The sequence below is a fragment of the Toxotes jaculatrix genome, chromosome 1 (genome assembly GCF_017976425.1).
Source record: "Toxotes jaculatrix isolate fToxJac2 chromosome 1, fToxJac2.pri, whole genome shotgun sequence".
Classification (NCBI taxonomy): domain Eukaryota; kingdom Metazoa; phylum Chordata; class Actinopteri; family Toxotidae; genus Toxotes; species Toxotes jaculatrix.
The window spans coordinates 15559711-15586354 of record NC_054394.1 but is presented as its reverse complement, the minus strand read 5'-3'; the positions used below and the strand labels follow the sequence as shown (position 1 = coordinate 15586354).

Below are 26644 nucleotides of genomic sequence, written 5' to 3'. Positions count from 1 at the left end.
CTAACTTAGTGATAGGTTATGCTTTCTCTTTTGTTTTGTTCGTGTGCACCTCAACTAAAAAGCGTCAAACGTTGAAAAAAACCAACTGATAATTCTAAAATATCTACAGGACAACTGACCTAAATGTTAGCTACATAGTACATAGTACACTGCTATGTAAATAAAATATCTCTCTGTTAATGTAACTCGATCGCTGTTGTCTCTCGCTCTCGCTGTCTTCCGCTGTCTTCCGCTGTCGCTGTTAGATCACCGGAAGTTTTGGCCGGAAGTACTGGCCCACACGCTCAAGTTCTAACATCAGCGGTCGCCATATTGTGCAAGGAGCGAATAGTAATTATTGATGCACTGAATCAATAAGAACTGATTGACAGGCCAACAGAAATCCTTCCCAAAATATGAGGCAGAGGTGAGTTTCTCTAGATTGAGCTGTCTCTTAGAGGCTTGTTCCTCTGGATGGTGGGGGAACACAGGTCTGAGAGGGGCCTTGACATGTAAATCAGCCACAAACAAACCTTTTCAGAGGCCAGCAGAGTTAGGAAAACAACAACAGAAAGCAAGCCTCCAGGCATCTAACTTCCTCACAAACACCAGCCTTTTACACCAAATATGGCTGCAGGAAGGTTTCCATGGGGATAAAACCCAACACTGAAGTGTTGGATGGAGGTGCTGGGGTAATGTCTGATCCAGGTGGGCCCCATCCAGCTGGACTGTTTGGATGCGATTTATTCTTGAGTAACTAAACCGAGCTATGTTGTGTTCTGTTGAGTTGAGTTGAGCTGAGCTGATACCAGAACTCTCACAGCAAGAAAATACAATACAGTGACATGAGGGCAGAAAATATGCATTCAGCTAGAAGTATACACCTCACTTAATTACCAGTGTTGTAGGGAAATATTATTGGCTTTTTAAAAACATTATGAATGATGATTTATTGGTTTGGGGAAAGGCATTTGTACAGTCCACATCTCAACTGTATCAGTGAATGATAGTGATTTTAACATAACAATGGGCCTCACTTTTTAATATCCTTTCCAAAAACTCTCTTGTTTTATGCCAGGTTTGCTCATATGACTGTTCCAAGTCAGATTCACACAAATCTGTCTTAAGTTTAGAGAGAGAGAGAGAGAGAGAGAGAGAGAGAGAGAGAGAGAGAGAGAGAGAGAGAGAATCAGAATGAAGTTTCAGGCCCTGCAGGTGACCTGCAGAATAAAGGGTTTGCCATCACCTCAGATAGAGAACCCAGCCAACTCCAAAACCACATAAGATGGTGTGGGAGAAAGCACGAGACAAGCGCTACCAGCAAGCATCCCGTTCAAAGCAGATACAACAGAGGCTCCACCCTTTCTGCCGCAAACCTCAGGAGACCTGATCTCAACAGTGGTGAAGTAGCAGGGCTGACACCATTCATTTACAGGTGGTCTGACAATCTGGAAATGTTCTAGCTTTTAGCCTCTCCTTGCTCTCTTTCTGAACAGACATATTGACTAAAACTGGTAGAGTAGAACTGTACAAAATCCAGTAGAACAGAACACAATCAACTGCAGTTTATTAGCAATCCTACTACTTTCTCCAGAAAGGGGCCCTTAAAACTACCTTAAACCAGGTCTTCCCCTCAGATTTAAGGAGCACACGGGTTCCCCTGTTGTGGAAGTCAATTTGTTTTATAGTCACTGTGTTGTTTTGTTCATATTTTTGTAGCTGTTTATATTCAAGTTGAAGGGTAATATGTTTCAGGTTGCAATGGGACAACGAAGACAGAAAAAAAAAAGTAAATGCTCTATCAGGAATACAGGGTAATAACACTTAATGTGAATGGGTTATATAACCCATTCCTTCAACAGGTTCATGCTGAAACTGTTGAAGGAATCTGGCATGATAGATGTATCAAGGGACATACACCCCACGGAAAAGCAATTTACTTAGTACTCCCCTCACCACAAAGGATACTCCAGACTGGAGGAGTGTATTGTACACTGCACCTAGCTAATAAAAAGGATACACTATGGAGACTCAACACCAGTTTACTGAATGATAGAATATGTGAGGAATATATAAAGAAAGGGTTGAAAGAGAACTTGCAAAATAATGACAGTGGAACAGTATCACCATATGTCCTGTGGGATCCTTGGAAGGCAGTACTAAGACATAAACTTATTGCTTTCACTTCTTATAGGCAAAAGGAAAAACAAACTAACTCAACTGCAGTCAAAAATGAAGAACCTAGAAACTCAACACTCAAAGAGACCAAGAAATGTTGGCTCAACTAAAATGTATCCAACAAGAAATAAATAAGATCTATGACGAAGAAAATGAGAAAAAAATGAGGTTCATGAAACTAAAATATTATGAAACTGTTCCTTAGGCTATGAAGCTTCTGTCATGGAAATTATGTACACAACAAATCGAGAGGACAATTTATAAAATAAGACATCTAAGAAACAATAAAATGTGGCACAAACTAGAAGAAATTCAGCAATACTTTGAGGCCCTGGATTGAATATGGGATCCTACAATTATCTAAAGAGTGGAATCTCGCTTCCATGCGTCGAGGACTATTTCACTGCCATACAGCTAAGATCACTGGTATGCAGGTGCAATCCAGACTATCCAGACAGCTAAATGGAAAGATTTGGAACTAATGCTATTTGAATTATAAGCACAGCCTATATTAGGTGATTACCAACATCAGGATTTTTATTTGGATAAACCAAACCAAAGGACCAAAGTAGCCCTTTGGGCTTAAGGGTTAATATCTGCAAAAGGTTTCACCTTGAGAAACACGCCAGAATACTGACATGGGTGGCATACGGTACAAAGTCTAGTTAAGCAATTTATATGATTTAATGGTTTACCTTACGTAACTATAGCTGGGGTAATGGCTTGTCTTTTAACTTCCTTTCAAATGCATACAACCATAATATCATGAATATAAAATAGACTATCCAATCTCCAAAAATTATTCTAATGTCCAGGTCAAACAGAAACAGGGGAGAGAACTGGGCCTTGAGATATCTGAGGCTAGGACTACCAACTCAAGCTGCTGGATAGAATTCTGCTGGAAGAACATAATACAACATTTTGTCCAAACTTTAATTTTATACAGTAGGGTTGTCAGGAACAGAATTAATGTTGGACGCAGAGTGGTAAATCAATAGCAGACCATTTTCATATATTTTGGGGCTGCACTCTAGTCCGTTCATTTTGACAAGAAATTACCAAAGAAATAAGGAACATGTTTGGAACAGAGGTTGACTGCTCTTTTACCACATTACACCTGGGCAAAATCATAGGTAAACACAAGGCTCAGGATGAATATCTTTACAAAGTACTTTTGGCTGCAAGGAAGAAAGCAATCACACAGAAGTGGCTACTGGCAATCCTGCTATCAAAGGATGATTGCATCGCAACTGTCAGTGAAATACAAACTGACCTTTTCCTTAAGACTACGGTCTGAGTAATATATATAATACTGGAAAAAATGAATGCACTCATATGAGTAGTTCTTGTATAAGGCCCATTATGAATGATGATCAATTGGCTCGGGAACAGGTAATTGTATATTCCACGTCTCCATGGTAACAGTGAATGACAGTTAAATGCACCCACTAACATAACACAGTCTATTTGCTTCGTATTTCTAAGTTTCACTTACCCTTTAAATGCAAGAAGTGTGTGTGAGACAGATGGACAGAAAGGAAAATAACAAAAGATCAGAGAGCGAAAGATCTGTCTTCTACAAAATGGAAGAAATGAGAGGTAATCATTGCAAATCTTCCATTTCAAACAGAGAGACAAGGAAGGTTATATCCTGCACAATGAGTGGAGGAACAGGATGGACTTATACACGTGTCTAGAGACGCAAGCCTGTCTCAACGTATGAGAGGTCATAAATCATACAAGGTTTCATTCACAGTATTGTATCCTGATCACAACCTCTCATACTCACCACCAAATTTTTCTACATAGCCCTCTAACCTAACACATACAGCTACACTTTGGATACATTGTAATCTCACCTTGTAGCATACCACCCTTTACTGTGTAACAGTATATCTGTAAGATATATGAATACATGAAAGACTGAGTGTCTATGTAAGGTACAAGGAAAGTACATGTGAGAGAGATTAGCTGTGTGTAAAGAATCTTGAATGAAACAGAAGTAATAAAAAAAAAAAAAAAATTTTTCACGATTGACAGATTTTTCAAGAAGAAGATGAGAAAATAAATAATAATTTTAAAAAATGGTGACCTTCCTAACAAAATTTGTTGAATTTTAAGTTGTGGCACTAACTTCAACGCACCAGATAAATTCTCCTCAATTTAGCTTTTCAATAGTGCCAATGTACAGGTTCGGGCTTTGATTTCAGGAGGCTGTAAACCACAATAGCCTTCCTTTTCAGTCAAAGAGATATTTAGTTAAACACTGTCTTCTCCAACACATGCAATGTCACTCCTTCAAAGAAAACCATTTCACTCTCACATGCTGTCAAACTCTCACACGTAATTCTATTCTCAGACACAGTGACACATGCATTATACTAATTCACTCACACTAATATACCTGCTCACATATACTATATTTTCTTTCTTGGACACATTGTATTTTCAGTCTCACTCAAACACACCCTAATTCACTCTCATAAAGACATTTTTCTCTCATAAACATCACTATAGTGTCTCATATTGTGAAATTAAGATGGTGTGTGTGAGCAAGTATGATTTGCCATCCATGTGATGCCTCTCATCACATGGATGAAATGATTCAAGGTAAGAGACACCACCAGCACATCTCTAATTGTTCACACTTTAATTCAATCTCACCCCAATTTCACATATCTCCCTCAGAGAGGGGAGCACACTCTGCCTCACTGCTTGCCCACTTTCCTGGGCTGGCCAGACAATCAAGTAGAGTAATGCTTATTTAACATCCAATTTAAATTCTATCTCACTTTGCCGGATCCACACCACCGCTGATCCCAATCACCCCAAAACTGCACTGATTTGGGTGTGCGTGTGTGTGTGTGTGTGTGTGTGTTTATATCTGTATGTGAGAGCTTAACAAAAAGAGAGAAAGAAGAGAGAGACAAAGAAAAAAAAAACAAAAAGAAAAGTGAGAAATATTTTTTGTGCCATTCTCTGTGGCTACATTTCCATTTACATGCCCAACAGATGTGTAAAAGAGGAAAATAAATTCTCATTTTGTTCTGTTTGCTCCTGCTACAACCAAAGATGAAATAATTCTCATTTCGTTCTATCTGCTCCTGCTACAACCAGAGATTAAATTAATTCATTTTGTTCCATCTGCTCCTGGTACAAACAGAGCTTACAAAAAAAGAAAAAACTCAGCGACAATATATAAATCCACTGCGCAAAGGCAAATGTATTTACATTTAATTTCCATGGGTCTCCTTGACTATGGTGTCCTGAAGTCCTCCTATCATTGTTTTGATGAAAATAAACAGGTTCTGACAGCTGCATGAGGTTGTGACATTCATCTGATCACTGATACACTGTCTCACTCAGACAACCCATCAAAACACATTGCACTACCCTCCATATCGCAAGCCAGGGGGAGATGACAAATAAATTGCTTCCCACCTACAAATGGAAAGATAAAAGATAGAGGCAACAATGGTGACTGCAATATATGGATTATATTCTGATATGACTTACTCTGGCTCTGCTGCACAACCAAGATGTAGCCGACCACAAGGATTCAGCTGTGACATTTGATCCTGACTAGAGTTTCCCCCTTTTGTTATCAGACAACTGCAAATCAAGCATGATTTTATCATTATTTTATATCCAATCAGAAGTAAAGCAAAGCATTTGATTTAGAACAGAGGTGGGTGAACACCTTGACCATTACATGTAATATTGGTCTAAAGAACAATTGGTAAAAATCAATGAAGCAGAGATGGGCAGGTTGAAATAAGTCTCACATATTAAGGATATTTTGTGGTCAATCATTTCTTATGTTGAATTAAGCAGTAGTAGAAGAAAACCTATTTCATGCAGCTCATAGTCAGGAAATAACAGCTATATAATAATAAATAAATAAATAATAAATAATAACCTCAGCCAAATTAACAGAAAAAAACTATGACAGTGTTTTGTTATCCCAGTTAAACCTGCAGGAGTTTCTGTAGGCTGGTGTAAGGTGTTTTGCTGCCACGTAGGAGACAGATTTCTGAAGACAGAAAATGAGTTTGTAGAGTCTCCCTGATGTCTTTACTGCAGAAATCAATCAGGGAGAAACTCTGTCAAATAGCCAAGAATTACAGCTATCACATATGAGCTCAAAAAGAAAAAATGCTCAGATATTTATTAGGCTGTTGTGTTTTAGATAGATGTCTGCTGATTTTAGAAGAAAGCTAAGCCTAACTAGATCTGATAGAGAATTTGAAACAACTGGATTCCATGAGCAGATTTCATACTGGATTTGAACTTGATAAAATACTACCGAACCCCATCCCCACTTCGGACCACACCCAGCATCACGATTTTGGTGTTGTCTGGAGTGTACTCTGTGACCCCATGTATCAACGCCTAACAGTGATGTCAAATTGTACCAAACACACTACGTGCATATGTCTACATCACTGCAGGAAAGTGAGAAATTCAACTACTGAAAGTCAGCAAAAACAAGATTTTCAACTGACATTAAGTCAGTAGTTAAGTATTGAGGGAAAGCAACATACACCCATCATACACACCGAGACATCAATGTATAGAATGCAATTTCACGAAACAAAAGAGGGATGCCAGTAAGAGGGAAGGAAACCTTGGTATGATTTCATTCTACCACATAAGAGAGCTGAAAATAACTGGATTTGATGGTGAGACTTTCAAAGTCAGTGCTCCGAGTTCAGGAGCTTGAATGAGCATCCTCGCCTGACCCTATCATCACAGACCAACCTTAGATGAAAACAAACCACCAAGCTCTGTCTTTCCATCTAAAAGACAGCAACTGCCCATCAATTATACTGCAGCTAACCACCCGGGAGGAGCAAGACTCCTAGGACAGCATGCGAGTCACAGGAGCTTTCTGAGAGAAACACATATCATGCACACGCTTCACGGCCAGATGTTGTTGTTTTTTTTGTTTTTTTTAAATGACCATAATATTTTACAGAGAGGCAGACTGACAGGCAGTGACAGAACTCTGCTGGGAAATGAAATTAAATTAAATTAAAAACAAACATTTACCCTGCCTGAGGTGGTAATGAAATTGTCCTCTCTGAGCTAATCTATAATAATAGCAATCATTTCATATATTTATGCTGTTTCTTTCTGTGCATATATGTTGACTGTACAGTGTGTTATGTGTGTGTGTATGTACCCATATTTCTCTGCTAGTATAGGTTATATGATAACACAGCCATAGTGTACACAAGTGTCTCTCCCTCCGCATAGTTTTCATATAAAAAGACCTGCACTTGTCAAGTAGTTACAGGAGTTGTACTTCTTCAATCAATAAGACTTTATTAAAACTTTTGTTGCGCTGCAGCTCAGAGGCACACAAAAACCTTGTCATCTTTATGACTGCCAGGGAGGAACAGTAGCAAACACCCACTGCTGGCCTGTAATTTTCAGATTTTCAGAGGCATCTCTTTTGAACTGCAAGGTTATCGTTCTCTCCCTCCCCCATTGTCTGTGCGTTGGTATTACAGCCACATCTTTGCACTTTCAAGTATCTCTTTCTAGGCTGTGCACTCTGTCACACTTTGAACTTTTTCCTCTATCCATGTGCTTAACTGAATACCATTCTGCCATCATCCCAGTGGTCTCTATGAGGAGAGCAGACATGAGGTAAAACCTGCTGTAGAAAACTATGACAAAGAGGAGAGGGATGAGAAAAAAGGGGGAGGAGAGAGCAAGGAGCAGAAAGAAAGCAGAGACAGACAGAGGAAAGGAAAGCTCAGGGGTTATTGAAAGGGCAGGTCATGAATATGCTCCAGAAACATAAGGACAAGGCAAATGGAAAGCACAGAGACATTGGAGAGGGAAACCTATCACTCTGTATAACAGTCACATAATAACATTCATTTCTAAAAAAACAAACAAACAAAAAAACAACCCTAATCTTCACTTTGTATAGCAGACATGTAGACCTTGCTACAGAGAAACTGACTGGGCACATAAACAGTTAAATAAAGCATTGATCAGAAGGCCTTGTGAGTCAGAGTCCCTCAGTATCTTTCCACGTCCTGTACTCTCATTATTTCCCCACAGAACAGGATTAATAAACACATTTCTGCCATGATCTGTCTTCAGCTGAACATGACTACTCTTCTGCATGCAAGCAATCCCAGAGGACACACAGCAGAAGAATTGATTGGTGTCAGTCAGCTGTATAAGTAATAAAGGTAATGAATAGTTTATGAAGCCAAGTGGGGAGTAAAAATTTGATAATACATTCTGAATTTAACTGTGCTTAGCTTGGGGGAGGAAGGAATGTAATGAAACTGAGTTACTATACCCATGGACTTGATATATAGTCCCAGAGAGATGTGGCACCATACATTAAGTGATTAAAACTCTGGATAAGCCAGAATTCTTGGAAAAACATTTAGTTTTAGGATTAAGTTCAAAACCAAATGCTTAAAAATCATCCTAATATGTCTTATATCAAAGTGTTAGTGCTAACTGAGCACTAACACTTCTCTTTCATTCTGTGAAGATGAAAGAGAAGTGGACCTGAAATTCAGAGAGGACAAGACCCTGGTTGCAACACAAAACTGCAAGTATTAGAACATAACATTAAAACTGAACGACCTAAAAGGAGAGTTTGATGTATTTTTGACCATTGTATCTATTTGGATTACAGTATAATCAGCCCCTCACAGGTCAACAAAATCAAATCAACTTCACTGTTTGTCAAAAGTTCACCAAAGCTGGAGCAGGAGACTGCCAGACTGCCATGGATGTTTTCCAAAGCATACCATTTATTTTTAAATAAATGAAACATTTTTTACCTTCTTGCAAGAGCATGCATCAGCAACAAAGGATATAACAAAGCTTAACTCAATACAGTGTCTGCTGTTAAATGTACTTCCATGCAACACAGCAGGAGTCAATCACAAGTCAAATCTACCCTGTTTTTGATACAAGAGTGGACTTGTAGCCTAAGTCTGTGTATCATCCATAGATCTGCAGGGGGTGGTGCAGGATGAAAAAAATCCTAATTGAGAATTTGACAGAAGGGAGCAGCCATTATAAGACCTCTTATAAAATAATGAATTACAGATCACCAAGTACAAGGACCAGTTTATCCAAAATAAAAAATATGTCATCAGTAGTATCAGTATAGTGTATCTCTAAGCATCTGAGCTGAGGACTGCTGGGCAGGCTCAGTATCAGTTGCTGATTACAGTACATACTTGAGGACGACACAGCCGGAGCCACTTGGGGGTGCAGTCCAAAACACCTGGATGCTGGTGCGTCTGCGAGGAGTGCTCTCTGTCACTGCAGGGGGGCAGTTGGTCATAAACTGTGTTTCCTCCTCGTCAATTATCTGTAACACACACACGCACAAAGAGATTAGTGATGAATAACAAAGACTTGCCTCAAAAGCACTTGAAACATCTGCATGTGATTTTATTCATTGTCAGCTTGAGGGCCTATAAACATAATTAGCAGCAGAAACTGACAATAATTACACATTTTCAGGACACATGGAGGGTTTTAACACAAACAAAAAATAAAAAAAAAACCCGAGAGTTGGGCAATTACTGTAAATTAGATTCAAGACAGAAATAAATCATGTTAGTCCTAAACCATTTGTGATTATCTGCTGTTTAAAGCCTACCTAACATTGGTACAACAAACACACCCAGCTGGGCAGCTATTGTGCTGAACTGAACAGAGGTGTCTCACATGCACTGGGCACATCAGTAAGAGTATGTGTGTGGTGGTGACATGATTTATGGGACACGAGAAAAGAAAAAAAATGTCCTGCCACATGAAACACAAGCTCATATAAATTTTCCTATTTTGCAATGGTTGCTTTATTTCTTGTAAAATTACTTAAAATGGTATAGATTTATCTTTTCTAGTCTGATTTAAAGTAAACACTTCTTTTCATGGGGTCACAAGCCAAAGTGGTTGGGAGCAAGAGTGAAAGAAACAGAAGTCAGTTGTCAGGTGGTTGTGGCTGGAAGTTAAAATGTTCCCCATTTCAGTCCTTGTGAAACTCTATCATTGTCATTTTTTGGACACATGGACACAAGCTTCTTCAGACCCTCCAGCACAGTATCATAGAGCTGGTTCAGACATTTAACACCAATCAGCAAGGCAATTAATCCAGTGTAGTAAATGGTCAGCCAAGTGACAAGTTGTCATCTACCTGAATCTGGAAGATAAATGTAGCTGTCTTAGTGGAAAGCAGTATTGACCTTGTGTGGATTATCCTGATGAAATAAAGTCAATTAAATTGAATTAATCAATACTCAGATCAATCAGAAAGTTGCCTAATCATCACACTATCGCTGTAGGCAAGTTAAAAAAAAAAAAAAAAAAAAAAGTCCTTTTGGCTCAAACTCAGGAGTCTAAATGCCTACTGCCCTCTCTACTCAGGTGCACACCTGACATACTAAGTATCTCATTGATTTTAACTGGACAGAAAATTAGCAGAGTGGGCTGCAGCCAGAAAGCTGATATTCACTGCCCAGAGACTCAGGATCTGTTTGATAGGAAGTGACATCAGCGCAGTAAAGATGGGGAACTTTCTCACTCCATAAAGCTGTCAGCAGAGAATTTCCTTTGTCATGCCATGTTATGAATGAGTTCCTTCTGAAAGTGGATTGTGTGTGGATGTGCATGCCTTTGTGTGTGTGTGTATCTTAGAGTCAGTGAGACACAGAGTTACTAAGAAGGGGAGCCTGGGAGTTGTGTGTGCGCATGTGTGTGGGCATGCGATTTGTGTATATGTAGCCTATCTCTTGTTGACGGATTACACCCCCCCCCCGGCCCCATGTTCCCATGGTTTCTAACAGGCATCCTGTGCTGGCCTGACTGGACTGCAACACATGTTAAAACCAGTGAAGTCTCATGGGAATGCATTAAACACCATCTGCAAAAAGAAGCAGCCAATTTGCTGCAAAATGACCTACGACCCACTTCTTCTTTTATGTGTCTAATTCCAAGTTTTCACATCTTCCACCAATAGACAACCACTGAACCACTAAGTGTTAGGAAAAGAGAGAAAATGTGACACACTACTGGAAAACTAAGTTGTGCCTCTGGGTCAATGCAAAAGTGTATGCATCAGGGTAAGTGCTTGGCTATACAGTAGCTGCTGGTCAGAACTAAACAATAACATGTCTTGCATAGGTGAAATCTTCGTTGTCCTAATATCAGATCATCTTAGTGGAATTTTAATGTGAAGAGGATGCGCCCACGATATCTATCTGTGTCTATGATTATGTCATACGTTGCACTCAAAGTGGATTTCACCCCTCACATAACCACACAACATTTTGCCTTTTCTTGTTCTATCGTCCCACCCTGCTGAGAAGTAATGTCTCATCAGACATTGCCAGCATTGCTGGTTTACACTCCTGCCAACAAGCACACACACACTCATATACACACACAACGGCAGCTGACCTCCCCAGAGAGCTCAATAAAAGTGCTTTTCATCAAGTCGGGAGCTGTCCTAAGACAGCTGAGATGTAGCACACCAGCAGATTTCAAATGAGCTGTATGTTAAATAAAGCCTGACGTCTTCTGTTGCAGCTTCTTTTCTCTTTCTATTCTCTCAGTGCCTGGAGGCCGGCCCACCCAGAGCTCTTTCAGAATGGAGGAATGGGATTGTGTGTGTGTGCGTGTGTGTCTGTGAGTGTGTTTTTTTGGGGGTTTTTTGCCAAAAAACACATAAAACATGAAAGACTAACTGAGCCGGTGATGATACAAGGATATCTCTCTGGACAGCAATGTATTCCTTCTGCACTGTCACATGCTGCTTATACCTAGACAGGTGACCATCTGCAGCTGTGAAAGAGACCTTCAAGTTCAGGAGTCCGATCAAAGGCAGGTCCGAGTAAAAACCCGTCCATTCTATTTGCTTTTGATGCTAACATCTAAAGGCTATGGTCACTCATCTATTTATCACAACTTTCTCTGCACACTCCATGCTCAGTGTCATCCATGTGTGGAGCAAAGTGACTTAACATGACTAAATGACGCAGTGTTTCCCCTCTTTACTCCCGACGTTTAGTGCCCTGTCACACCCTGCCGCGCTCCGCCATATGGCTGAGGAGCAAGCTCAAGGCTGGCACTAAATAACAACAGCATGAAATCAATTGCAAGGACAAATAAAACAGAAAAAAATCCTGCCGGTGCTAACACTGGGTAATGAGATGTGAGGAGCACACAGGACAAAAATAAAATGTTTCAGTTTTTTTATGTCCTCCCATATTCAAGGTTCACAGAGAGTGCCACAGCAAGGCAATAACTATGATCAGAGCAGCCTGAGGGCTGCTGTGCAAACCTCCCCATGTACTGTACTACAGGTTCAATAAAATAATAGGGTTTTATGTGGGAAGCAACTGAAACCGACAGGTTCACAAGCGTCTGAAAAAGAGAACTCCACACACGCTGTCAAACCCAGTTAACAACTGCTCCTTTACAGGGTCTGCTCCAAGAAAACATATGATTTCAAGTTTAGGGCAGGAAAGGGATTTTGGCTTGGGTTACATCTAAGCACCTATATGTGTGCCTTTCATTTTCTTATTAGGAATACGCTGTATCATGGTGTACCGGCTTTACTGTCGTCAACCAAAGTCCAGTATTTCTGCAATACTTGGGTACTTGACAAAGCTAAAACCAATTCCTCAGTTGCTCACTTCTTTTCAAATCCTTTGAAAACAGGATGTCATCTTGTGCACTGTAAGCTCTATGAATTTCTTGACACTGCTGCCTTGACTTGGGTGAAATAAGCACTGGCAGAACGTAGTTCTGCTGAAAGGCATGAGAGCAGAACAGGAACCAGCGGAGAGGAATGAATCTAAAGGTTATGAATATAAAATTGAAGTTTAGGTTTCATAGTTTCTTCACTTTATGACGTAGTTCTACTCTGTCAATGTGTTGTAATGGAATCTATGGACATTACCTTCTGCTGTGTGCATAGCTCTATATGTATAATACTCATAAAATCTAAAAATAAAATCAGTGTATTAAGTTTATCATTGTATTACATGTTTATCATTCCTTCTCTCTCTGTACTCACACACATACACCTAGCCTGTGAACCAGTCTTCTTCTTCTTCTTCTTCTTCTTCTTCTTCTTCTTCTTTGTTCAAGTAGACTCCTCTCACTGCATTGCAATTACAAAAGGCCTCACATATTTGTCCATTATCACATGTAACAGCACCAGTTTCCTTGCCTTCCCTCTCTTCCTTTCGCACTCTCGGCCTCACTTCCTTCTCTCCCTCCTTCCTTACAGTACTCCAGCTGGACCTGCCTGTATAAAATGCCAATTAGCCTCTTAACTACACCAACTGCACACTTCCTACATACATGAACTGCATATCTGTCTGTGAGAACGCAACTCCTCAAATTCCACGAGTATTTTCTCGGCTACATGGAGCTCAGCTGAGAGGATGCTCTTTTCATACGCTATATCAAGCCTATTAGAGGAGGTGAGGTGAGAATAATCACACACTGACGTGAAGACAAGAAGGCTGTGCAAAAAAAAAAAAAAAAATCTGTCAAGACCCCCACCTCTTTTCACACACTTCTTGCATAGTGCTTGTGCTGGAGTCCAGAGGGAGGATGGTACTGATATTATGGTTAAGCCAGTTGCTGCTTTGCTGTCTTTTGAGGTTGCTGTGTCATAAATTAAAATGTATTGCAGCAGCAATATGAATGATGGACATTAAATACCAGGGTTTAACCACAGATGTGTCAGACTGGGTTAAATAGTGGATAAATAATTACCATGTAACAGCACTGTGATGAAAAAAATGATATACTTTTTGTGACTACGCCAATATAGGAGTACCTTACCTGGAAATTTCCAGCGTAGTCCTCGTCCTTGTCTCCTTCTGTGCCCTCCTTCAGGGCAATAAGGGTGAACCCTCTAAAGTAGGAGGGGGGGGATGCAATCACAGTCACTAGATGGAAGCAAACAAGAGAGACAGCAGGCATCAGTCTACAGAGAAAACCACTAAACAACAAACCTCATTCCAAACAGAAAAATAAAGTGGGCCTATTGAACTACCTGCCTAGGAAGTGTTGCATTTAAAAATAAAACTACATGTGTTGAGCTCTGATGGATAGAGGATAACATATTCTGATACAACCATTTTTTTTTCCACAATCAAACGTTTCACCTGTTCTTGAGGATGTAGTTCAGATAACAGTTAATTATACTGGCTCATTCTCAGCCCAGCAGTATTCCTATAGGATGTTTAAGATAGTGTTTTAGTACACTTTGCAATCCAGCAGAACATAAAAAATATCTTCATTCACTAGGGAAAATTTAATTTGCTGAACTTGACCATTTTATCAGCAGTTTGACATGACTTCACAATGACTAATTTCCACTATAGATGAGCGGTTTTAATTGAAAGAAAAAGTTAATTCCCACTTCGAGTTAATTTTGCTATACTATCTGGATCATATCAAACTATTTCTGATCAAATCCGACAAGAATAAACCTACGTGCAACGCTTTGTCGGCACCAGAACGGCCAGAGCCTTTGAGATTCACAGAGCAGATGGTACAAGCCCATCGACTGCACCCACCCAACTTTCACTTTTGACAAAGACAATAAAATCAGGGACTGTTGGCTTTGTCGGAAATTGTTATACCTATGAAAGAGAATACCAAAATATCCAAGAGAGCACAGGAATATTTAGCTTTATAAAACTCTTCAAAATGTTGACCATAAAGGACTATTTAATGAGTACTATTTACTCACTCAAATCAGGTAAAGTTGTGTCACATTTGGCTTTAATAGTTTAAACTGCGTATTTCTTCATTGGGATGCAGGATCGTGTCTTCACTCACCAAACATAGTTGACTTTTAGGGCATAAATGCTAACAATGAGTCAAAAACAGACTCTGTAGAAACTTATTTTGAGTTTGCATAGGCTTATGACTGCAGACTGGTGTTTATTTGACAATGCGCACACAGTGCCAACCAAAGCACTGCGCGTAAATCGCGCAGACAAACACCAACCTCTGTATGTGCTCCCTGGCTGATAGCTCTCGGGGTCTCCCTCAACGCGGAGGCGAAATTCGTTGTTGCCCTCCTTCCGATTGCTCTGAGCCCGTAATATCCGACTACAATACCCGTCCGCCTTCCCGGCTCTCTCAGAGGGCTCCTCGGTGAACGCGAACATATTGCACGCTGTGGTGGAGACGAAGCAGAGCAGGAGCAGAACGCGCGAATGTAGCCCGGTTGGTGACATCTTGTAGGTTTCCGACAGCCAAGTTAATGCGCGTAGATGAGAGAAATCTTGTCAGAGAGGTGAAGAAACGTTTGTCTGCAGCTCCTGCTTCACTCCTAAATGAGAACCCAACTTGCCGACAGCTGAAGTAGACTTCTGCTCTGCTAAGAGGGTAGATCCATCCTGGTGTGTGAATGGAAGAGAGAGGGAGAGAGAGAGGGAGAGGACTAACTGGGATGTGCTGTGCGTTCGCTTTACGAGAAGTGCACACTGCGTGCGGTTTAGACTGAACAGGGATAGCAGGGGTCCGGGGAAATGGCCAAGCGAGGAATGAGCCGTGTGTGGCTGTATCCAAGGCCACAGCTATTTACAAAGCGACGAGCTGAAGAATACTCTGAACCAACAAAGTCCTACCAATGAGTGCTGAGAGAAGGCAGCATGTTTGACATACTTGGACTGGACTCAGTGCAGCCGAGTGTGTGTGTGTGTGTTTGTGTGTGTGTGTCATCACTCAAATGCCGTAAGACAGGAACACACACGCACACAGAGACACACAAAGAAATTAATAAAGCTTGCTAAACGGTTGTCTAGGTGACTAATTAAACAAGCGTTAGTCACGTGAGTGTTGAATTCATTAGCTGGACAGTGACTGCTGGTTTCTTCTTCTATTTTTTTTAGTGCACGAACGTTAACTGATGAAATTTCATATTTCAGAGGTTATGCCAGTACGTGAGCTTCTGCCTGATTTAGCACATCAGCAAGAGCTGTCAAAATAAAAAGGGTAGATATGCGCTATAGTCACATCCCAACAAAGTGGGGTTTAAAGCATTAGGGACTGAAGGGACATGCTGTACTGTCATTATCAACACAGGGAATGAGATTTCACTTTTTTTTCCCTTTCTTTTTTTTTTTTTTTGGACACTAAGGACCTCACGGAGAATACTGATCCATCTCAGTAGCATTTGAAATCACACACTACCCTGAAGCCATGTAGGTCCAAATGTCTCTGGCAGTCTGTGCTGAACCTATCAGCCACACATGCAGCTCTTAATTAAACTGTCATGAAAGCAATAAAATGTGGCCTTGCAGATTTACTGTTTAAACTTATATATGTAGAATGTAGAGAGAAGGAAGCTTTTCCTCTAGTGCCATAATCAGATTCATGTGAGTGGTTTTCAGTGATGTGTCAACATGGATGGATTATCATGAAATTTGGTTAACACATTTTTGTTTCCCCTCAGGATGAATTGCAGTGACTTTGATGATCCCCTTGCTTCTTATCTAGTGCCACCCTCAACTCACTCACTTTATAATATATATATAAAATTAGAAAAATCACCACCATTATTTGTATATTACCCAGTAACAAGTGTCTGTTGTCCCCTCCCCCTTCCCCAATATTAGGACATTTTTACAATTTTGTTTTTAGAACACACACACATATATATAACTCAGTACTCTCTAATGCTCTATATGACCTGGCTATCAGGTCAATTATAGGGTAAGGCGACAAGGGAGGTGATGATAATAACATTTGATGCTGTGTATTAGGATAAAATAATCTAGGTAGTATTTTTATTTGTTTTATTATTAAAGCCCTATGATGCAAGTAAAAACAAAAAACAGCCTCTTTATTTGAATTTTATGGTCTTGTGTAACATTATTTTAATATCTGGCATACAATTCTGGATGTGAATTCTATGGTTTCCATATCATCAACTGAAAGATACCATACTATTATACTTTGCTGGTGGAGTGCTGTTAAGAAAAATACATTATTGTACATTATGATTTCCCTCAACACCTTAGCTGAAGCTCATATTCTTTAATGATCCCTTACCCAGTTGTGTTGATGGCCTCTTTCTGAATGACTCAAAGAATACCAAGCTTGACGGCAGTCACTTTGTGAAGCTTATCAAAAACCTATAGTGTTCAAACATTTTTCAGGTCAATTATTATTATTCACAAGCCCCTAAAAGGTACACACGCATGCTCTGCTTGATTTGGTTTTCTGTGACTCCTGGATAAAATGCCAGCTCTAGCGGCCTCATTTGGCTTTTCTCTTCTTCTACCCCACTTAGTCTCTTTCATAGTAACATACATGCACACATGTGTGTCCACTCACCTTTAGACTTTTTAAATCAGAACCAGTAATCACAAGCCCTGTAGTAGAAGCACTGTGATTCAATGCTGGTTTCAAAAGCTGGACTTTACCCAGCCTTTACCACATGCTGCACATTTAAAGAGCTAAAGAGTGAAATTAGCACTAGTCTGAAAAACACAGCTGTGTTTGGACCAAACCATAGTAGAAAAAAAACCTTACAGGATAGTAATCACTTTTTAATGGTCCCCTGGTTTGCTTTATCTTGACCTTCCATGTCTCGTTAACAGGCTAAGTAATAAACTATTCTCTCCTGACCGCTCACTGCTTCATTTCCTTTTTTCTTCCAAAAAGAATATCAGTTCTGACAGTCGTCTGTTCACGACGAGTTCTCCAGTCACTGAAATAAAGGTGACATGTTACACAACAGCAACACAACAACACTGGGTGTGAAGTGATAAACTGAAACGTGTTGATGTAATCCCTCTCATTTCTTGGCTCCTTAATCTCACTCAGGTGGTAGGCTGCATTTTATCCTTTGTGACATTTTCTTACAACACCCCCAGAGTTTATTTCAGTCTTCAGGAGGGTCAGCAGGCATGTAATGAGAATGTAACCACTTCTGATGGGCACTGACAAATGGAGAGTGGCTATGCTCTGTGCACCTACCGCTGGGTTGATGGATGGATGATGCGGGAGGAAAGGAACAGAGTCTGGATGGCAGAACGCTACACCAGCAGGTGTCATGAAAGCATTTTGTCTCACAGCCCCGCTGAGTTGAATCTCTTCACCACCTTTGGTCCTCAGGTTGCTCACTGCCTTTTACAAAATGTACCATACATCAAAACAATATCTGCATCTGTAAGATCCTTACACTCTCTTGTAGCAATGGAAGTAAGATAGCGGAGGAAAAATGTTGACTTCTGTAACGACAGTGCAGACGTTTTTAAAGGTTATCAAAAATCAAAAGCTGAAATGTGCCAAAGCGGCTCGTAGCCAAGGGATTTCTGCTTTGAATTCCCAAACCAGTCAATAAAATCTGAGTAGTTAAGTGGAATGAGTTATGAGCCGTCACTCCCTCAACAACTATTCTTGAGCTGCCCTTGAGTGGGGCGCACTCCAGGGGAGCTACTCAGAGGTAACAGTAGGAGACTGTGAATGTACTGCGTCACTACCAGGTACCTGTGTGTGCAACTAGGGATGTCAAAGACAGCAATTCTGAAAATAGCATTCACTTTCAGCTGACCTTTTCCAGACAAATAAAAGTTATTTAAACATTACATTAAAACTGATTTGCTTCAAACTACATGATGGCTTGCCAGGGGGTAAAACTGGTGAAGAGTGACAGTTGATTTGTTCATTAATAAAAATTATGTACAGAGCAAATACTAAAGTGTGGGAAGAATAACAAAAAATATTATAATATTGGTCTACAGCTACTAATTCACCACTGGAGAGAATGACGTTTAAGGATTCATGTCTGGTCGCTCCGTTGGCATCAGTTGGACAGTACACATGTGGTTGTGGTGGTATCAGCACATGAGGCTGTTGCTGTTGGTCACCCAATGTGTGTTTTTCCACTGTGTGTTTTCGTCTGTAGTGACGCCATGGTCTGCCAGTTTCTTCTGAAGTGGTCTCTTCATCTACCACATCTAAGGGATGTGGAATCATAGGACGGGTTTCCAACAGGATCTCAACAAAAAAAAAAAAAAAAAAAAAAAAAAAAAAAAAAAAAAAACTGATTTTAATCCCTACTCACTACCTCCTTAAAAAACCCTGTCCTTCCTTTCGTCTGTAATTTAAAAGGAGTTTCAGCTTATCAAATTTTCCTTTTATTACTGACCGCAATATGAAATGCACATTGCACTTCATTTAAAAGTCAAGCACATTTTGAGACATACGCTAATGTGCTTTCTTGCTGAGAGTTAGGTGAAAAGATTGATACCAGTCAGATGTATGTCTGTTACATATGAGGCTACAGCCAGCAGCTATCTTAGCTCAGCACAAAGACTGGAAAAAGGCGGAAGAGCTAACCTGGCTCTGTCCAGAGGCAGCAAAATGAGCAAATCATATCTCATTTTTAAAAATCCATTGCTTCATATTTGATGCACAAATGTCATGGCATGGTATCAATCTTTTCATCTTATTCTCTGCCAAAGAAAATAAGCATATGTCCTAAAATGTCAAACTATTCCTTTAAGAATGCTGTTTAATATTAATTTTGCACCTGTCTGTGCATGCATGTGCAAGCGCAAGCAGCACTTTACTAATTGTGTGTTAGCAAGAGTATAATGTACTTTATATCCTCATGAGCAAAATCTGATCGTTATGCTGTCTTTCTCCACACACGTCTGAATTTCTGAACTCCTGCACAAGCCTTTGAAAAATCCCCTGTGCTTTGTTGTTTTCTGAGAGGAATAGAGGTCAAGCAGGAAAATCAAATTAGGCGCTCATTTGATCGTGGTGGAGCAGGAGAGCCTGCTCATTAAACAGTCGAGCCCCCCGCTGTCGAGTCATTAAGGCCATATTTACCATGCACTAGCACTATATGTACAGAACCTGAGAAGATCTACTATGCTGTTTCCACTTAATATGAAGGGGAAAGAGGAGTCGTTAGAGGATACAGACAGATAAGGAGGAAGAAAATGTACTTGACTCGTGTCAGACTGTGATCCTTGAGTGTTAATTCCAATATGAGCTCTATACATTGTGTTGTGTTACAAATTTCAGATATATTTTCAGATCAGCAGACTGAAAACAATTAAGGTAAAATGATTGACATATTCTGAACTCTACTGCGTTAATGATCCTTGATATGTGTGTGTGTGTATATATATATGTATATATATGTATGTATATGTATGCATATGTATGTATATGTATATGTATGTATATGTATATATATGTATATATATATATAGGGCTCTTATGTCACTCAGCACAGTTCAGCAACCTTGGTCTGCAGACAGAGTTAATGTCTTTATTTCCACCCTGGCTTCACGCATCCAGGCCCCCATCTACTGCTTTGGAGGTAATGCATTTTGATGTCCGTCTAAAAGCCTGAGTGAAACGTGCTGTTGGAAGGCCAGCAAGCATACGGGGGCTATCACAAATGATTACAGTCAGCCAGAGGGTGACGGGGATCGCCAGGTGCTGGCATTACTTATTGAATCCTGTCTTTAGCTCTTAGGAGACCCAGGCCATATCTAAATGGCTTTGAGGAAATCACACATCCTGTCAGAAACTATTAAGTTTCTGACTCAGAAACAGGCTAGTCTCAGCCAAAGATTGCCCCTAGTCTTTGGGAGGAAAAACACAATGTTTAGGTGCTGAAGTCTAGCTCAGTCGGGCCTTTGGACAATGATACATAAAATCTGGACATTATTACAGAAAATTCCAACGGTCTATTATGAGTCTATACTAATAACGCCAAAGAGTTATGACAGGTATCAATAAGCTCTAGTAAATTCTTTCGACTGTACTTCGCTGTCTAAGTCAAGCAAAGAAATACTTACAATGTTCTTTGGTTTCTGGACCCAAAAGCAGACTGAGGCTGGTTCAGTGAAGAAACTTAAATGGATAAACTGAAGTAGGTTCACAGGTTCACAGACTGAAGGATGAACAAGCAGGTAGGCAGAGAGGCAGGCGGGTTGCAGGTACATAGAAAAACACACTGAGAAGTAAACAGACAATCTGACAAAGGGCTGGTGTACGTAAGTACTGGCTGAGATAATGAGAAACTGGGAACAGGTGTATGTGTAGGCAGGAAAGCTCAGGTGATTAAGAAAAAGTGGATATGGAGACAGGAAGAAAATCCGGGGACATCTGCTGGGCGGATGAAGTATGACAGATGATTGTACTGGAGGTAACAACGTGGGAGGGGATGGCAGGTCCAGAGCGGGGAACAAGAGAGCCCAGGGACCAATCATGACACTCTCACAAAAACAGAGGCATATTAGAGAAAGCAGATATGGCACTCAGGTGTTCTCAGACCTGATGTAAACCACTATTATGAGCCATCTCAAAGCACTTCGCCAGACAGACTAAAACAGCATTGAAGGAATCAATACACAGACTGATACAACCCATATTCAGTGAAGATAGACTGAAGAACCAGGAGGTCGGTGAATATGCTCAGTGCATCACGCCGTGTTAATAGTTCCATTATATCAATTTGCCAGCAATTTAATCTCACAGGAACATAGTTTATTGTAGATGTAGCCCTCTGAGTAACCTTGGAACTGGCAAAAGTACTCTTCAAGATCTTGACAGTTTATATATTCAGTTCTAGCATCTATATCTATATCTATCTATATCTATATATTGAATAATTAATTAACAACTATCAGTTTAGTTCAGAGGCATCCTTAAACATAATAAATGTAAATACTAGAAAACTGAATATGAATCTTAACAATATGCAAATACTGGTCATGTGAGGTCATGCTTGTGAGAGCATATATTTAGTTTATATTTCTTAGGACTGAGGGACACAGTGTCCATAAAAAGTTGAAGGCCAAGATATCCAACTGTGTGGTCTGGTTTAAATGTCACATTAACATCTATGATGTCTGTGCCATAAGTGCTGTGACATTCTCCAATGCTGGGTCTTTGAAACAGACTCTCATTGGCACATAATTCAGAATCTCTATCCCATTATACAATAGGTCTGTCAGTGAATCACCTCAGTTCACAATCTATCATGTTTTCTGATAAAAAACTAATGGCACTATCATGAGTTCAGGGACCTGATATATTCCACTTGTTTATGATACTTACTATTTTGTTACCAGCATTTTCAAAGAGGCTTTGACCTTTTCGCAATCTCAGCCTTCCACTTGCGGCTGACCTTTAGCTAGTAAACGGCACGCGTTAGCTGAAGATGCACTTGTGTTCTCTCTTCTCGAATGTCACGCCCGGAAGCACTACAGGTCCTGTGTCTCTCATCTAAACACATACCACTCTATTACCTCTCGAAACCATATCAGAACAACAACTAATTTAAAAGCCCAGCAACAGGCCTGGTAGAATGAGCTTATAATAGATAAAACTCACATTAGTTGGTAAGATCTGCACAATGATGCCAAGTTTGACCCAAAAACAGACCATAACAATGAAACACAAAAATATACACTACATACAGAACGCTTCGATTTGTGGGAATAACACAAGCTGGCACCTTTCCCCGTAGATATTAATATATGCTGTATGTTCAGCAGTGTCAAAGAAATAAATAAATAAAAGTGTAACTCAAGCAGAAGCACGTTTTATCTTCTGATTTCCATTTTCACTGAACACTTAACATAACACTGAGCATAAAGAACATGCAGCATCATGGGCGACACAGCACGCAAACACCTTGTATAATGTAATAGTAAAAAGACATGACACAAGATTAATGCTATACAAACCCGCGGATGTTTTCAGTGATGATTTTTGGTGACGTTTAGGTAAAAGGAGATAATTCTAGTTGAGCCATCTATGCATTTGCCACAGAAAGTAAGATCTGCAGTTATAACTGAGATTAGCAGTTCCCTTCACAAAATATAACAGGTCTCTGTTAAGGAAGAGCAGTGACTCGAAAGCAAATCTAACTTTGAACAACTGTTTGTTTCCATTTGCAATATAATCTCACTAATCTTATTAGTCCATTGCTGAAAAAAGCAAAAAGCACCAAACTGCATAAACCTGCATAAATATTTGTGAAGCTTAGGCTATAATGAAATTGTGTAAAAGAGGTGATGATTCAACTTTTTGTCAAGTCATACTTGTTAGTGTTGACAGAGTGGATACAATAACAGGAACATCTCACAATATAATGCAATCCAGTGCAACAACACCACAGGACTGGAACCAAAGATTACTTTAAAATTGAATCCTGTCTGACAAGCTATAAAAAGTAGCATTTATTGCAGGGCTATTGTACTGGGCAACATTTTATTGTAATGGCATTCTTGAAATGACTTTAGAATACTGTTGAGAAAGTGATACGTCTAGTGCTATACGAGACTATCAGAACATGGCGTTTCAGCTGAGAATGAAACACACCTTAAGGATGTCTCACAGCTCAATTCAATACAAGAAACCTAAATATAAAGAATATATGGACGCCTGTACTAAAGGTTGGATGTTGGGGATGCACACTTTCACAATATCAATATTCAATGTTCAGTCAAGCCAGGAGTTTCGCTGGGATAACTGCAAGTCAAAATAAATTCAGCAGGTTAAACCAACCCTCTTTCATTACTACAGAAACAGCCTCATGAAATGTTTTCTCAGTCTTGGGTCAACAAATGTTTTCTCAAATTGTGTATACCAGAGTTAATGTTGGATTCATTTGCTCACCTGTGAGATATATGTAACACTGGAATTGAAAATCCATTATTGCAGTCATATCACACTGCTGTGAACAGTGCACATGCCTACATGTTGAACAGGTTACTGTATCTAGTATTTATGCCACAGACATATCCAGCTTTGGAATCTTCCATTTTCATAGAAATAGAAATATGGCATGTATCATCATCTTCATTTTAAGAGATATTACAGCTCTTTCCTTTCCTCTTTGGAATTGAGTGTTTTGCAGAGGACAGAGAGCAAGAAACAGAGCTAAAAGCCAAATAATTGCACGTATCTAACTGAAGTACCTTTGAAAATATACCTAACTCTGACAAGACAGTTTCCTCTGGAGCTAGACAGTTTCTGTTAATCGCATACCGGTATATGGCCAGTACATGCTCATGCCATTACATTCAGCGCACAATGTAGTTGAGAAAAAAAGGTGTGAGGGAGAATAAGAAAGAGGAGGTGAAAAGAAATTATTCCTGTTTGAGAGGATCAGCTGAGTGACACCAAGTAACTGGCTTGTAATTAACAGTAAACTGCATCCAGATTGGATACACGAGTCAAACTCTAATTGAATCATTGGTTACCCACAGCCCCGCACCTCACTACAAGCTCCACTGCCCAATCAAGTCAGTTAAAGCACCAGCTTCACTGCTTTAGATTCTTGTATCATGCCTCTGTATCTTGTGATTTCATTTGTGGTCAGCCTTTTATTCTAAATTAAAACTATAATATAGTTCAGAAAACCTGAACCAAAGCTAACATGGCACCTTTCACGTGTCAGTGTGAAAAAGTCCACAGAAAAAATGTTAAATTATAGTGGAAAATCTTTACTTTTTCAGTAGTGCTAGTTAATCCATTGTGTGATCTGGAGGTAAAAGGCAGAGACCTTTCCCACACTCTTTTATAGGCTGCTTTTGCCTCTTCTGTTTTCTCCCACTGTCTCCTTGTGGTTAGATCCATAACACTCTGTTGATCCCTTTCTCTTTTGCCTCCCCTACTCCATTTGTGAAGGCTGATCTCTGCATGTTGATAGTATAGCAAGCCAAGGCATACAAACTATTGGCAAGATGTGCTCCTTGCAACCATTATCACAACAATTATTCAACTATTCTACAGTACGTTTTGGAAGATGTACAGTACCCAAATGAATCTGCCATTACTGTAAGTGACAATACTGTGAAAGCCCCCTTGCTTACTGTAGCAGCAAAGTTGCAAGGGACATTAGTTTGCATATAAATAAACCAGAAAGTGTTTCCTGCCTGGCCCAGTGTGAGCTGATATCTTTCAGATTTGTGAGCTTCACAAGCCGATGCAGCCTGGAATTTAATGGGTCCTGAAGATTTTTGTTCACAGTGAACTGATACAGTGAAGGGACGTACTAGTGCCTATAATCATAGTCATAGTGTGGACTATTCATATTTTCATTCACGGTTGCCATATACAGTATATCCTGCCTGGCATAACAAAACATTTACATAAATTAGAATGGGACCAATCAAGCCAAAATGTTATACTATACTAAGGATTCTGTGGAAATGAGCTTTACCTAATTTGCTTGGTTTTGAGGCAGCTTTAAACATTCAAGCATTAACAGTCCTGTCTAACATTCTGGAAATGCCAAGAAGGAAGGTGAAAATGAGAACATACAGTAAATGTCATTCACGAGTATTTCAATCAACAGTAAAGAGTAAATTGTAGGAGAAATCACAGCTTTAATGTCACAGTGCAGATTTGGTCATTAGGTACCAAATTAGTAATATTTTCCTATGTCTCCGCCATATACAATACGGTGGCACTTTGTAAAAGGTACCAATTAGGCAAGTTTTATTTGCAGGGTGTGACTGCCTCCAGATACAACAGCCGGGAATAGTATGAGTCATCCTACAGTATATTTCTGGTTATTGTATGACAGCAGAGATAATAATTGGGCTCCATATAAACCTAATACAAATATCTTCATTCTCAAATGTGCACAGAGGCAGAATATTCATCTTCCCACCTTTCTTCATCAACAGATTATTCAAGAAATTGAAACACAGCAATCCAACTATGGAAAACAGATGAAGTACAGGATATGCTGGACTTGTATATAAGATTTTCAGATATTATAAATAAATAAAAAATAAAATATATACTATAAATATCAGACCCTTTCTAACACAGCGTGCATAACACCTGGTTATCCAGCACAGGAGACATACTGTATTTCTACTTCAGGTTTGTTTCAGATGATATGTAAGTTTGAAGGGATGAATTCATACTTCTTGGTGGAAAATATGGATGTTCTGGAACCATATCATATCAGGATTTACTCCTAATGTTTCCAATTGGCAGTGTTTAGTTCACGAACACTGTCCTAAAAAACAGATTTGAAATACAATTTCTTCACATTTACAAAGACTGTTATGTGTGAATGTTAAGAAGGAAGTGGCAAACACAGTGTATCGAGGTCAAATATTTAATTTTACATAAAACTCTAGAAAGAAAGGAAGAAATGAACTCATACAGACTGTTCCTCTTGTCTTTAACTTTACAAATGTCACCAGATCTGTGAAGTGGAACTGAGATTATAGTGCACTGGGATGAAGAGTGGCTGAATTTAGCCAGAGAGCATGTTAAAAAGTCACCATTTTGAAGGAAAACCCGATGAGCATTTGCTCAAAGACTTCTTAAAGCGAACAAAAGGATTTGTGTGTTCATGTGGACAGACAGATTAAATAAGACAGACCAGAATTATCTGACAGTTAACTGTGGATTAATACCTTCCCATGTCACTCACCATGAGAAATATCTCTCA

The 26644-nt window shown here is 39.6% G+C and overlaps 1 protein-coding gene across 1 annotated transcript in view; it reads right to left on the bottom strand.

Annotated features, from left to right (window-relative positions):
* Nucleotides 1-15419, bottom strand: part of spon1a (spondin 1a) — a 108010-nt gene extending 92591 nt beyond the window's left edge. Inside the window, exons 1-3 of the mRNA XM_041036800.1 lie at nt 15188-15419; nt 14011-14117; nt 9384-9517 (exon numbers count right to left, since the gene is read on the bottom strand). Coding sequence (XP_040892734.1) covers nt 9384-9517; nt 14011-14117; nt 15188-15419 — 473 coding nt within the window. The remainder of the gene's footprint in view (nt 1-9383; nt 9518-14010; nt 14118-15187) is intronic.
* Nucleotides 15420-26644: the final 11225 nt, after the last annotated feature.